At 38.3% G+C, this 14,616-nt stretch overlaps 1 protein-coding gene across 3 annotated transcripts; it reads right to left on the reverse strand.

Moving 5' to 3' along the window:
• Positions 1 to 1,674: 1,674 nt before the first annotated feature.
• mdm4 (MDM4 regulator of p53) lies at positions 1,675 to 14,515 on the reverse strand. Of its 3 annotated transcripts, none has more exons than XM_020933790.2 (11): positions 14,357 to 14,515; positions 13,748 to 13,836; positions 13,598 to 13,672; positions 12,032 to 12,165; positions 11,403 to 11,443; positions 11,088 to 11,152; positions 9,378 to 9,456; positions 8,727 to 8,887; positions 8,106 to 8,282; positions 7,545 to 7,613; positions 1,675 to 5,622 (listed from the first exon to the last, which is right to left on the reverse strand). In XM_020933790.2, exons 2-11 carry the CDS (start codon positions 13,817 to 13,819, stop codon positions 5,047 to 5,049), a joined length of 1,449 nt encoding a protein of 482 aa, XP_020789449.1. In that variant the 5' UTR covers positions 13,820 to 13,836; positions 14,357 to 14,515; the 3' UTR covers positions 1,675 to 5,046. The 3 variants fall into 3 exon arrangements, with proteins under 3 accessions (XP_020789449.1, XP_020789448.1, XP_055016369.1); XM_020933789.2 differs by having other exon boundaries at positions 8,106 to 8,297; XM_055160394.1 differs by lacking the exon at positions 1,675 to 5,622 and adding an exon at positions 7,020 to 7,133 and having other exon boundaries at positions 8,106 to 8,297.
• Between the last annotated feature and the right edge of the window lie 101 nt (positions 14,516 to 14,616).

Here is a 14,616-nt window from a genome sequence, read left to right on the forward strand (position 1 = left end):
AGTGGTAGTTAACAGCTACTACTACCTTTAGTTCAGTAAAGACTGGCAATTCCAGGACTGTGAAATTATCCATGGTTTTTAATGAAGTTGTATGGAGTTTCAAAACACAGTGGAGCACTTCCTGTACTACCACATGACATCATAAGGTGATACAGAGTATTTTCAGTTTGAGAGAAGAACTCACATGCAGAGTTTGTGTGTTAAACATGTGTGACTGAAACAAAACACAACTCCGGGCATGTTTGATGAGGAAACAACATTAAAACAAAGATCAGAGAATAGAGTAATATTTGGCCCTTTTAATATAAATTTATGAGGTCATGCAAGAGAAAAACAAAGAGAGAAGATAGAAGAAAGAAGAGAGGAATAAAGAGAGGAGAAAGAGAGGAGGAGAGAGGGAGAGGGGCAGGTGCTGCAGTGAGGACTGAGGACAGCTGCTCAGAGACACAAAGACACTGTATTCAGACAACACAACTGTGCATGTCAGTTACTCAGACGTTTAAGAGTTTGAACTGAGGGCTTTCATTACATAAGAGGAGATACAAATATAAAATTAAAACATGTAAATTACAATTATCTGAATTACCTTAAAAGTTGACATTAAAAGGTGCTCTCCCTGATTTACAGATTTTTTTGTCTAAAAAAAGTGAAAAACAGAACAGGTTCAAATTATACTTTTGCAGTGATCCAAAGTTAGTCCTCACTTACCTTTTGCATTCAGAGCATCCTAATCACTTACTGCAATGAGTTTATAAGTACTTTTCACCAGACCAGAGCGAAGTTTTGCAGGGACGATAAAGCCAATAACTAGCACTCTAACCCACACCTCCTGATTATTTGACAATGAAATGCTTTATAAATAGATGTGGCAACAAGCAGCTGACTTACTTTGACTTCAAGAGCTGCGAATACAGTACAAATAATTTTTCTCAAATACATAGGAAAAAATAGGCTGGGGCATTTATTGGAGCATATTGGATGCCCTCATGGGTGCTTGGGTCTCAGTCTTGAACATGGAAAAAAGTTGATCCTCAAGCTACTTCTCACCAAGATCCAGGACAGACATTCCTATGGTGGCAACATTTCTATGGAACACACGAAAGGCTGAAAAAACAAAACTTAACATTCCTTCAGAGAATACATCATTTGTGTTACATACTAGGAAAAATTGAATCAAAAAAGGGGCTGTGATGGGGAAATAGCTTTGAAGCGCCAAGGATCAGTATCAGGAAATGAACACAAGTCAAAGTAATGCTCCCAAAAATAATGGAAACCAACATTTGCATTCTGTGAAGCATCATCTAGAGTTGTCAAAAGTATTGAAAAGCAGATATGACCTCTAGCAATACTAAAACCGGTATCAAAACTTAGATACTCATTTAAGCAGGTATCAATAATAAAAAGTCACATTCACAGGACAGAAATGAACCTTTCCTGAATAACTTTAGAATAATCTTGAGCTGTATCGAACAAGTACAAGAGCACAGACTTTGCTTATAGTGTATGATGTAACTGTGCTTTACAGTGTACACTAATATAATCTAGTCTGACTTATTCGAAACAGTGATACTGCAAACATTTTAACTATAAAAAAAAAAAAAAAGAAAAGCTAGGTTAACCTTCTGATGGGAGTGATGGGAAAATGAATTAATAATAATACAAAAACAACATTAATTGATATACAATTATATTTATTTGTTGACAAAACGAAAACTACAGTTTTCACTTCAGTAGCTTTGCGGCTATTGTGTAGTTTTAGTGCGAGGTTTGAAAGAAGTAAATCTTACTAGAATTCACAAAAATGGTGGTTTTCTCAGGCATGTATCTTATTTTTTAGCATAAATAGCTTTAACACTCTTCAAGTCAAAACAGGGCCATGCTATTATGTGCATATAACATCAGAAAACAGCTCCATCTAGTGGCGGCAAGACGAAGCGCAAGTAAGAGCAAAAATTACTCATAGAATCAAAATATCATCACTTTCTCATTTGCTTCTAAAAAAAAAAGTTTGGTCAAGATAAATTTAAAAACAAAAGCACAAAGAAATCATTACAATTGGCAGTGAAACGCTGAAATAAACCACAACAATGAGGCTCTATTAAAACAAGATAATTATAAATAAATTAAACACAGCACAATTGTCCGTGACCATGGAGAAAGCAGAGATCCATAAAAGAGAAAATAATTAAAATACTTATGATTTTTTTTACAGGCACATTGAGAGCTTGGCAACAGTATACATGGTTACATTTCAATCACTAATAAGTTGCATTTTGAGGCAGGTTACTTTCGATTTTTACAAGAGAAATAGGTTAGAGATTACACTGTAGAACATTCACTTCAGTTGACAGATTTTCAGCAGAACTCAGTCATTTAGTTTTAACTGTTTGTTGATGGTTAAATCCAAAAGTATACTGTAAATGCTCATAACCCAAAAAGGAGTTGTCTGCGGTGAATAAAGAGTAATATGGCAAAAATTATAAAAATGTATATTGCGGTTTAGTTCTTCTGAGAGTCCACACTTCATCGCGACTGGTTAGCTCCGCCTGTCACTCACTCAGAGCACGACATAGGTTAACCAATAGGATGAGAAGGTGGCGAAAGTTATAATAATTTCTCCAGGTTGTCAGACAGTAACAGATCTATATAAATACTGGATTGCATACTGTCATATTGCTTCATTGTTGTTAAGAGAAAAGAAGATATAACAAAGAATCAATGGGGATGCAAAAAGTAGAAAGTGATTACCATGGATGTATTAAAAAAATCTTTGCCATAGAGTGCAACGTAAATACTGCTCGTTGGTCTAAATTGTCGTTATTGAGAACTTCCACTGAAATAAAAAAGGGCACCAATTCCCAGTATAAGTAATAACACACAAAAAACAAAAAAAAAAGTTACTGAGTTCTGCTTCAAATCTCTATGTTGCAGCATACAGCTTTGTTAGACCTACTTACATTGCATTCAATATTACATGAACAATCGTATGTACAGGAAATGCATCTGTTGCTCTGTTTTCTTCTTGCTAAAATAGCCAAGAAATGTATGGGGAGAGAGGGTAAAGAGCTATATACAAAAGGCAACCCTAGTTCACCAATCAGACATAACTACGGCATATAACCATCTATATTAGGCAGGTGCTTTGAATGTCATGTTCAATAGGTGCATTTAACAAACTCAAGTGCAAAAAAATACACCTACATATTAAAAGGACTTCAACTCTGAATATTAATCTTGAATACTAGAGATTTTTGGGTTGTCAAAAATATAGAAGATCACATCATCAAAACTAAATACTAATTTTTCGCATTTATCAATACTAAAAAGTCTCAGGACAGAAATTAACCTTTCCTGTATAGCTTTAGAATGATCTTGAGCTGTATCAGAATAAGTATAAGCGCACATAGGCTAGTATGGAACCTACCTATAGCACTGAGGGATTACACAGATATAAGGCCGCATAGAAATATAACAGAAAGTACTACAATGTAATGTTGAAAATCACATTCTGTAGTCTAAAGCAAGTTTTTTCTTATCTTATGTATCGAGTCAAAATTTAAATGAGGATCTGAAATCTAATCAAATAAAGATTAATATTAGTAAGTCAAGTCCCTTTAACTCATGTAGACATTTTTTGCAGAGTTCTATATATATATGTAAGCAAATAGGTTTTCTATGTACAATGCAATGGTCACACAAAATACTCTGCGATACTGGCTTCATATAAATAAATAGTCTGTTCATCTGAATCCCTTTATTTGTAGTAAATTTACATCTAGTGGCCACTTTATTAGGTTCTTAATCAAATATCTAAACCGTAACAAGAAATGCCACCAGGCCAAGTTACAGTTCAGATCTGTTGAGAGGTGTTCTTAATGTTCAAAGCAATAACAATTCCATGGAGATGAGCAGTACCTTTAAAATCTCCTCAGCTTTCTTCTCAATTCTGATACTCAAATTGTCTACAGACAACTATATAATAATATAGTTGTATGTAGACAATTTGAGAATTGATACATCTATACATTACTATTAGCATTTAGAGCTGTACCTAATAAAGTGGCCAGTATTCACATGTGGCACCGTAATCAACATTTGGTTTCAACAATACAATGAGTGGCAGTGTAATGCAAAATTAACCAGCTTCAAGAAGTGCTATACTTTCTAAGGCGCGAGCGGGGAGTTAGGTGGACATTGGTTGCTTTGTGGGAGCCACATGCACTATTAGATTTTAAGTATTATTTTCTGCAGCAGTGCTTCTCAAACAGTGGTGCGAGTGCTTTTAGTGGAATAAGTTTTTAGTACTTCCAAGTCTAGATTAAGTCTTGAAATTTTAAGAGCCACTTCAGTCCTAGTTTTGTGATTTGTGAGTTCCTGGCTGACACCTGGTTTAGTGTCACTTTAATTTAGACCTTTTTTTTCTCCTGCTGTAGTTTTGGGTTGTGCTAGTCCTGGTTTAGTCCTGCATTGGTTCTGGGTTAGTTTTTATTTACTCCTTTATTAAAAGTCCTCTTCCAACACCATTTTGTCCCGGTTTAGTTCTGAACTAGTCCTAGTTTAAAAACAATCTAGTCCTTTTATGGAGCTGTTATTTGAGTCTTGGTTTAGTGCCGCTGTATCTCTGGGTTGGGCTAGTCCTGTTTTAGACCTAGATTAGTCCTGGTTTAGTTCATGAGTTATTTTTAGTACTAGTCAGTTTCCGTTATGTGAAAATTAGGTCCAAACCAGGACTATCTTAGGACGGTTGGAGGTGCTAGCAATTAATCTTGGTTAAATCCAGAGAAAGTACTTGTAAGTACTTCCTAGGTTTTTAGACCTGGGTTAGTCCTGGTTTTGCTCTAGTTTGAACTGGCTTGACCTATTTTTATCTAGTTTATACTCTGTTTAGAAATGGCTCAGTCCTGGGTAAGTCCAGAATGTGTTTTAAAGTTGAAGCCCGAGCTAGTCTTTTATAGTATTTATACCTGATTTTGTCCTGCTCTAGGCCCATTTACGTCCATTAAAATTACTTGTAGGGCCAAATATTCCTAGAAGGGGGATAGAATTCTAGACCACATACATTTTGATAACTTTTTGTATAATCTTACCACATCCTGGACATGGTGCGTGGAATTTGTGTAACCTTTTTGCGCAGTTGAAACAAGTTAACAGGTGTGCTGTTCTTCCATGGATTATACTCCCATTTCGAGGCCTTACCCTACAAAGCTTACAAGGCTCCAATAGTGCTTCGGGCTTAACCTCCACATCCATGTCGAGACTCTCCTGGCTGTCTCCGTCCCCTACCGAGAGCTGCTGGTCCCTGGGTAGAGCGCACATCCTCGGCCCCTTACCCTTGGAGCCTGGAGGTGGTAGTGGGCGATCCTCGGTGGAGTGAGAGGGGAGAATTACTGGGTCGGAAACGGTTCGGCTACAGTCTGGAACGTCAATGCCTGCGTCACTGTCATAATCTTCATCGTCGTGGGCAGAGAGAGAAGAGGTGCATGCTGGGATGTCAGGGACAGAAAGGGAGTGGGCGAGGCGAGGGACGTCCTTGTACCAGTTTTTGCGGAGGGCCCAACAGCGAACGCAGTATTTCTGATGAGGTGTGTTGAACTTACGACATTCAGAGCACTGCCAGGCATCCTGATGGAAGAGGGAGGAGTCAGTAATCGCAGAGTGAAATGAAATGAGCCTTCTCCAATCCCTCAGTTGTCAGTTAATTTATTTTTTCTTATTAAAAACAAATAAATTTGGCATTTTGTGTTAACTGAAATACCATACAGAAGACAGATTTTAAATAACTGCTATTCAACTCAAAGCTATGTTTCTTGTTCCAAAATTCTAACTCTACTCCAAACCACATGCTTTTAATGACAGAGAATTGGCTTTAGATTCTAGTCTCTATAAAAAACGCCACACTGATTACCAGTGTTGGGAGTAATGTATTATAAAAGTAATGTATTACAGTAATGCGTTGATTTTTGCTGTAACGCAGTAATGTAAGGCATTACAGGGGGAAAAATTGTAATATTTTACTCGGTACAAATGTGAGTAACGCGCGTTACAATGCTTTTTTAACCTGGATTGAAGTGGTGGGTTTTTCTTCATAGAAATTCGCTAAAATCACCGTGAAATCAGCAGCGGTGAAACGCCGGAGACGCGGCCGGATAGACCTTCAGTTAACCGCGGGCGAAAGGATCAACCCAGAACTCTACGCTGTTTAGACCTGGTTTAGACCTGGGTCACTTCTGGTTTAGACCTGGTTTAGACCTGGGTCACTTCTGGTTTAGACCTGGTTTAGACCTGGGTCACTTCTGGTTTAGACCTGGTTTAGACTGGGTCACTTCTGGTTTAGACTGGTTTAGACCTGGGTCACTTCTGGTTTAGACCTGGTTTAGACCTGGTACTTAGACTGGTTTAGACTGGGTCACTTCTGGTTTAGACCTGGTTAGACCTGGGTCACTTCTGGTTTAGACCTGGTTTAGACCTGGGTCACTTCTGGTTTAGACCTGGCTTACAGTCTTCCCTTGCTCTAACGCGATTCACTTTTCGCGGTCTCGCTGTTTCGCTGATTTTTAGAATTTTTTTTTGTGCAATTTTGCATGCCTTTTGTTTTTAGTGTATGAACACGTATTGCGTTCCTCCCGCTGTGTCCTGATCGGCTAAGGGACTCCTGTCTCCTGTACAGTACAGTACAGAATGTGTTCAGCTGCCAAATTTAAATAAATGTTCAATCTCTAGCAGTGTGATTCTGAAGTGCTGTATGTCTGCAAGTTTTCTCTCCGACAAAATCCACAACGTCGACGAAATGTTCTGCACCGACAAAGTCTCCTGCGCTCACACCCAAAAGACAGAGGACGATGCAAACCATCGCACAAAAAGTTGGACTTCTGGACACGTTGAAGGAAGGTAGAAGTTACGCACTGTAGCAGAGTTTTGCACCGGGTCTTGTACCCGCAAATAGTTGCTGAAATCAGGACCATGAGCCCCCGCAGCAGGGTGTCCATAAAGCGCGATCGGGCGACAGCCGCTCTTACCTCCATGAGGTGCGGAGCAAAGCCGCTCCTTTCTCCTGCGGTCACCTTCGAGCCCATCCTGACAGTGAGTCCTGTTTTAGTCCTAGTTCAGTTCTGGTTTAGTCCTCCTCTTCAGTCCTGGAATCAGTCTGAGGTTAGTCCTGTTATAGTCCTGGTTTAGTCCTGGTTCAGCTCTGGTTTAGTCCTGGTTTAGACCTTGTTTAGTCCTGGTTCAGTCCATATACGGCTCAAAAGTTCAGCTTTTTCGCAGTTATTTTGGTGAGAGTAACTTAAAGTAATGCAATAGTAATGTAATGCCTTACATTTTAAATGCAGTAATATTGTAATGTAACGAATTACTTTGAAATGACAGTAATAAGTAATAAATAACGCATTACAGTTTTAAAGTAACTTGCCCAACAGTGCTGATTACTGAAACAACAGGATCTCATTTTGATAAAACACACAGTCAAAGACTAAGTATTTGGAATATCAGTAACACTGTAATAATACTAAAGTAATAACACTAAAGACAGTTCCAGTACAAACCTGCGTGGAGATCTCCGTGTCTGTGTCATCACTCAGACACTGGGAGTCGTCCTCTGGGTCTTCCTCCATCTGTATGTGAGGGAGAGAATTCAATTTAACACAATTCAAGAAGGAATTTAAGCACTGAGCAAATTAAACCTGAAATAAAACTTAGAAAAAACTTTCACATCATTTTCAATGGATTTATTTAAACATGATGCAGTTTCAATAAATGAACAGGTGAGGTGTAGAGTAGGGAGTGACATTCAGCAAATCATTTATCTCATAGTGCAGAAACCAGCAAACTGCCTAACATATGTAGATGACCATCAGCCCATTGTACAGCACCACTAGGAGAGATCTTGTAAGCTCTTTAGTTCTAGTCTATGACACCTGTGGATCATAATTTTATATTTTGAACATTTTAAATCACAATATTTGAGGCCGGACAATGTCACCTATTGACAGCTGCAGATTACACTAGCAAGCAAAAAATATTTTACCAAAATTTCTATGGGACACTGCTGACACAATTATTGTTTGTTATTTTCAGTTCAGTGGGAATAATTCTGATGACTGTACCTCCTTGTGTTCCTTGTCGTCCCGGGCGACCTCCTCATCGTCAGGGGGAGGGTCTGTATCTCCACTGCACTCCTCCAGCGCTGCCTCCTTCATTTCCACACTGCGCTGCTCGCTCTCTGCCTCCGTCAGGAACCAAAGATCATCTGTAGTGTCTGAGACGATTGCCGTGTCCTCCTCCTGAGCAGGAGACAGCTACAAGTCAAAGAACAGTCAGTCTCTCATATTACTGGTCATATTTCATTATCTTGTTAGCCTGGAGGACAACGGCTGATGATTTTCTCTCAATTAACCTTCAATTAACATTTCCTCATTTAAAAACAAATAAGGGCTTTCCATTTTAATTCCATGAACATACCAATGACAGGCTTTTAACCTGTGATAGTTCACACTAAAAGGCACATTTGCTGCAAAAATATTGAATGTTACAATCTCCAATGGAGCAAGAGAAGGCACTTGAGAATTATATTGTATTTTCATAAGAAATATCCAATTTTACTCACAAAAACAAAACTGACAAAATTGCTAATTAACAATATCTATTTAAAGTGACTCCACCCCATCTCCACTAATCACTACAGGACCATAGGAGGACCCCATTTGCGTTTCTGAAATGCCTCTCACCTGGTTAGTGTGAATGTCCGTGGACCCGTTGCTCCGTCGGCTGTAGTTGTTCCGGAGATTACCCAAAAACCACCAGGGCAGCCCGGAGAGGTCCCAGTCATCCAGAGACACGTCCAGTTTGGGTCGTTTACAGGCAGAGCGCGGGAGGCCGTCACACGAGTCTGAGGAGAGAAAGGGAGAGAGGGATATATGGTTAAGAGGTAGTATTAGAAATCAACCCTGTGGTATCAACCTTATATTAGGATTTTATTGTGGAGAGGCTGGTGGTATTGTAAAGTTGGAACAGAGATCAGGAACATATATACTGTGCTTCCTGTGCTTTTAACCAAAGTATAGTCTTAATTTAAAATTGTATTTATAATAATTTATAGAACTATAGGGCACGTATTAAAAGTGATCAGTGATCAGCCTCTTCTTGTCAAAGCTAAGCCCTGGATCATATAGGTTATTTAGCTTTGACAAAAAGATCACGGTATTTTAATGGTATAAAATTATGTTCAGATTTTCGCTTGAATTTCTCTACAGTAGATCATTATTTATATTCGCTCTTCACTGCCTGATCTGGTAAGGTACATCCCCTCAGGCTGACTGAATGTGATTAAATGGAAACCAGACTTCATGCTGTAGAGAGTGAGACAAACAGAAGCTCACCATCATCTGGGTCCCGCGGGCGCCGCTGGGAGGGGGTCTGCAGGAGAGGACCCTCTGCTTTGACCACACCCCCACAGCCCTACACAGGAATTAAAAAGGAAGTAGAAAGACACAATCAGAAACTGAGCCAGGACTGGGCACTCGGACCAAACACTGCTCCTGTTACAGACCGCCTTTAAATATGATTATGATTCTGCGGGTACTAGGGAAGGGAATGGAGGGGTGGGCAGATGGGGGAAGGGGAAATACCTAAATAATTTTGTTATGGTGAAAATAATGTTTAAAATCAAGTACACACAATTCCTCTAAAAATGTGCACACATGTCAGAAGAAGAAGGAAAAATTGACTGGCCATGAATTAAAAAGGTAATCTATTCAGTTTCCAAAGATTTAACTTCAAATCCGCCAAAACTGGCAGAGCCGTTCCAGTGAACTGTATCCATGGGTTTTAGCATGATGAAAATCTAGTACTGATTCCATAGCAATTCAAAAATATTATATTTTTTGAATTGGTAAACAGTCTTCAAAATGTCACTTATAAACAGGAAGCTTAAACCCGTGAATAAAAACAAAGGAAATCAATTCAAAGCAAATTCACTGCATATTGAAAGCATGCAAATTTGCAAAATGCAAATACACAAAAAAACATAGATTTGTTATTGTAATACAGTCAGAAAACTAAAAGTAGACTAGAAGTAATATCTCCATTATTGCAGTACAGTAGTCCGTTTTGCAGGGCAGGACAGGGCAGGAGGGAGGTTTGGGGGCAGTAGTTTTTAGTTTGGGGCTTTAGTCTGAATCTGAAGCAGTGGAGGGTCCGGCTAAATCAGAGAAGGAGACTCTGGGACAGACAGAGACAGACTCTGCCCCCCGCACCGCTTCGCTTCACCACAGGGTGGCGCTCAGCAGGGCGGGGCTGTACAGAGACGGTGCAGCTCTGTACAAAGCATCAAGAGACAGCAGCCCGCAACCTCCAGCTCCACACACAAGAGGGCAGACTCTACCCTTACGCTTAAAAGAAATTATATCTAGAGAAAATGAAAAATCATATTTTATGAAAGTAAAATTTGTTTATGACACAATTAACTACACACAGGTAAAACACAATTTGAAATGCTTTTAAACTGATAATCAAAGATTGTCAACCTAACACACTTACTCATGGAAAGACCAAATAAAAATTATATTCAAGTGAAAGCACTGTTACTTCTAGATAAAATTGCTCAATTACAAACCTAAACCAAGTAAATATTAGACTGTATGAGCAGGGAATCAATCAGTGGTTTCAGCACCACCCTTTGGTGGTCATCAACCATAGTTACATTTCATTGCTATCCACTTCTGTTTCCTGTGATACATTTGGGTTGGACTGAGTAAGACTAGAATTTATATAATTTTGGATTTTCTGTACAGCAATGGATGGATTCCATTAAACAGAATCTGTCATTTTGTTATATTTTATGTGCATTTACTATCCTAACCAAATAAAAAATGCTGACTACTGATGACGAAAGAAAGTAAAAACAACTTTGAACTTTCACTTTAAAAATAACCAGGTTAAAGCAAAATCCAAACTAGCCAGTTTTGTAGTTCAGAGCATGTTTAGACATAGCTGTGCTTATAGCAGTAGCTTCATCTGTCCTCTCTTGTGTGTTGGAGATAGGAGAGGTTCTTGGGGTTCTGTTTCTCCGAGCACCACATTCGTTTTACCTGACCACGGTCCTCCACTCCGCCCCCTACACACTCGCGGCGCACAGACTCATTCTCAGCAGCGTCTGCATTTAGGACGAGACAGTAACAGAAAGAGCACAACCCCTCCCTTTAATACAACAGTGCACACTCTATGGGCTAACTGTGACCCCTCCCAAACATCTGTGAGATCGCAAAAGCATTGGAAAGAATACACACTGACATTTGAACTTACTGTGGTGAAAAAGGAATCTTCACTTCTTCTAGCCCCTATTCTACCTTACCCGTATTTAAAGAGTGGGAAATATTGCATTAAAAAAAGTTAAGGGTACATACCTAGTACTACTAAGTACTTCTTCAGCATTTCGTACACAGGGCTGTAAATGATAAATAATTACATTTAGGATGTTGATTATGTCTCAGTGACTTAAAATGAATTGCTGTTGCATTGACTGCTGACTGTAAAATTGGGCTGTGTAAAAGTTTTAATATTACAATAAAAAATGTCATTCAAGTTTCACATGTTCATTCAAGACCCATAAAATGTTAATGATGCGATTACTATTAGATAAAATTAATTTAAACCTTTATTCACTTGTACAATCATATTTATTATGCGTTTATAATGCAATTATCAAATTGAATTGATTTAAGATTTGTTTTGTTTGGTTAGTTTGAGTACTTTTATTGTGTATACATTATGCCGATTCAAAATTTCTTATAATTGTGACATTCGCATTATCTGTAGCCTTCTGGGATAGGCATCGGTGGCACAGGAGGTGAAGGAATTTTTAAATCTTTAAGCATAAATGATTGGCTAAATTCCAAAAATTAAATACTAATTTTAAATGAAAACTGACATGTTTTATAATATATAATTCTATAACTGAACCATGAAAAGGAGTATTAGTGAAAAGGAGTATTAGTTGTAATATTAAGTTGTGTGAAGTTGTTGAAATGAACACCTTGGGTTTTTGACGGAGAAGCTCTCGACTTCCAGTAGCTCTCCCAAAGGGTCATCCTGACAGTGGACAATGTGCTGTCTTTGTTTGTCATACAGCTGCTTCCCCATGATGTACTGGCCCAGGTAATGCATCACCTGAACAAAGAATAGGAACATCATGCTTTCATGTATCCACTGCTTTGTGCACATGGATAAAACACAGGGAATACAAACAGTTTAAATAAATTGCAGCAAAAGAAATCTGTGTGATCGATGTTTTTTACTGATTGTTTTAAGTTAATTTGCCTGCAGCACCAGTACAATGTCACTACAATATCCAGTTTGACCAAATATTTTCTAAGGGTGAATGTCTCATTAGTTTCTGGACTTGTTGCCTCTAATTTAAAAGAATGGTATGTCACAGGCTTTCATTCCTTGACTACTGTGACACCTTCAAACCAGGCCATTCAATTACTGCATGTCAAGTACTGATTAATGCAATATAGGTGTTAAAAAGCCTGACCTTTGGATACCCCAGGTCTAACTATAACAATAATAATAACTACACTAACCTTACAGAAATTACAAGAATCAATTCAGTGTCACGAGATCAAATAACCATGCAAACCTTGTTGTCATCTTCAAATGGAAAAATGGAAAAAAATGACTAAAAGAGTAAAATGTGTTTATTGGTGTTTTTATTGTATTATTAGCCATGGTCTGGAAGTACACTTCGTGAGTGAGAAACCTGCTCTTCTCTAACCAAAGATCTTTGCACTGGGGTGGCCTGTCATGAGTCACTCTGTCAGAAGTCACTAGCCTTGGTACTGGGGTGACCAATGGTCAGGTGAGAAACTTGAATAGCAGGATCTCCATGTACTACATGAGTTCCAAGTTGACCTGTGAGAGTTCTGATGAGTTCCACACTCATGTAACTGCACCTTTAGATATGATGTTACAATGCAAAGCTCATCAAAATAGCATGGAAAGTCCTGGAAAGTTAATCAAAATGGTCAAAATAGCAAGGTTGCACAAAAAATTCTTACGTACATTTGCTAAGGTGAGACCTGCTGCGAGACGCTAACAGGATGTGGTAACATCCTTCACTCCACTCGTACAGAAATAAAGATCAAAACATCACACTTAAAATGCTACATCTCTTATATTCAACTAATATCACTTCTCTACTTTTAATGTAATTAAAAAATAAAAATATAAAAAATAAAGGTAAAAAGATACAAGTACAAAAATGAGAACATGAAATCTTAAGGAGCAAAAGCTTAATTCTCCTGGATTCAAGAATCTTGGGGGAGGTGGTGGATTCTCATCACTGTACTTTCTTCTTTCAACATGATTCACAAGAGGATTCTCAACAATAGGCAAGAGTATTTGCATTTAGTACATCACAATGTTATTGAAGTAATATACCTCCCAAGGGTAGTTTTGACCTCTGCAAAAGTGTTTTGAATGCATGATATACTTTTAAGAGTTTAAAATGTGCAAGGTGGAATGATTTGAGTTAAAAATTTGTCTGCAAAAGTGCAATTAGAGACACATTTTATGACGCAACTTTTATGTTTGAACTGACCTCTTTCAAAGTGAAGATTTCTTCCTGTGCGCCAGCGACACGCAGGATCTGGAGGAGCGGAGCTTTAGGCTGCACCTGCGTAAACGATCGTAAACAATCATTAGTCCTGAACACTACATCTAAACACTTAAATTGTAATTTTATGCATACCTGATTGCCTTCCCCAGGTAAAGTCCTGCATGATGAGGCTGGTGCAGGAAGCTGCGTGGTTAGGGAACTCATAGTACCCTAAAAAAGGTCTGGAAAATATCAGGCAGCTGTCAATTTCCTGACGAATGCCATTTTACGCACGGGTTAACAAACGTCACGCACACAGCCACGTAACCGAACTATTCATTATTTCGTTATTTCAACATGATATTAACAAACTTAGACCTGCACAATTTAAACAAGTAAATTAGTCAATACGTGTGAGCAATAAAGCTAATTATTTAGACGAACAAAAGTGCAGAATTTTCCTTTCTGGAGAGCAGACGTCAGAGCGCACATGTAAATAAAGCCTTCACATATAGCATTTACATTAAAGCTTTTTGCTAGACCAAATTATTGCCACAATTCTGACATAAAACTACTATGTAATGTGAATAAACTATGTATTTTGCCACATTTAGGTTTAGGTAACTCAATAAAGCTGTTCAACACAAATTCATAAGTTATCAAACGTGTCACTCGGAGGCTAACGGGCTAACATTATCAAAGCAACGAGCTAGCAATAACATAAAAGTACATTAGTTTTCTTTAATGGAGACGTAGCCTTACCGTAGTGCCGTGATTCGCTACATCGTTGCACCAATACTTATAATAGTCTAAATATTACTTAAATAAGTGTAAAAGACAACCAATTAACATTTGTAGTCCTCAAGTGCTAATGACAGCTAGCTTCAAATTCAAAAATGAAACTTCCGGGAGATTCGAGAGAAGAGCGCCACCTGCTGCTAATTTTTGCATCGCGGGCACGAAATTTTTAATTTTTTAAAATAAACAATCTTGGGGAAAGTGAGAGGTAAGCAGTCTACATT

Source organism: Boleophthalmus pectinirostris, unplaced genomic scaffold (genome assembly GCF_026225935.1).
Source record: "Boleophthalmus pectinirostris isolate CB_2022bp ecotype Guang Dong unplaced genomic scaffold, ASM2622593v1 HiC_scaffold_3, whole genome shotgun sequence".
In the NCBI taxonomy this organism is placed as follows: domain Eukaryota; kingdom Metazoa; phylum Chordata; class Actinopteri; order Gobiiformes; family Gobiidae; genus Boleophthalmus; species Boleophthalmus pectinirostris.

What these genes read in the sequence shown, in the direction of transcription:
- mdm4 (XM_020933789.2), bottom strand. Translation starts at nt 13,819, where the DNA reads ATGAGTTCCCTAACCACGCAGCTTCCTGCACCAGCCTCATCATGCAGG. An exon ending in GAAGTACTTAGTAGTACTAG is followed by an intron (nt 11,153 to 11,402) that starts GTATGTACCCTT and finishes TCCTAAATGCAG; the next exon opens with ACGCTGCTGAGAATGAGTCT. An exon ending in GAGTGGAGGACCGTGGTCAG is followed by an intron (nt 9,457 to 11,087) that starts GTAAAACGAATG and finishes ATTCCTGTGTAG; the next exon opens with GGCTGTGGGGGTGTGGTCAA.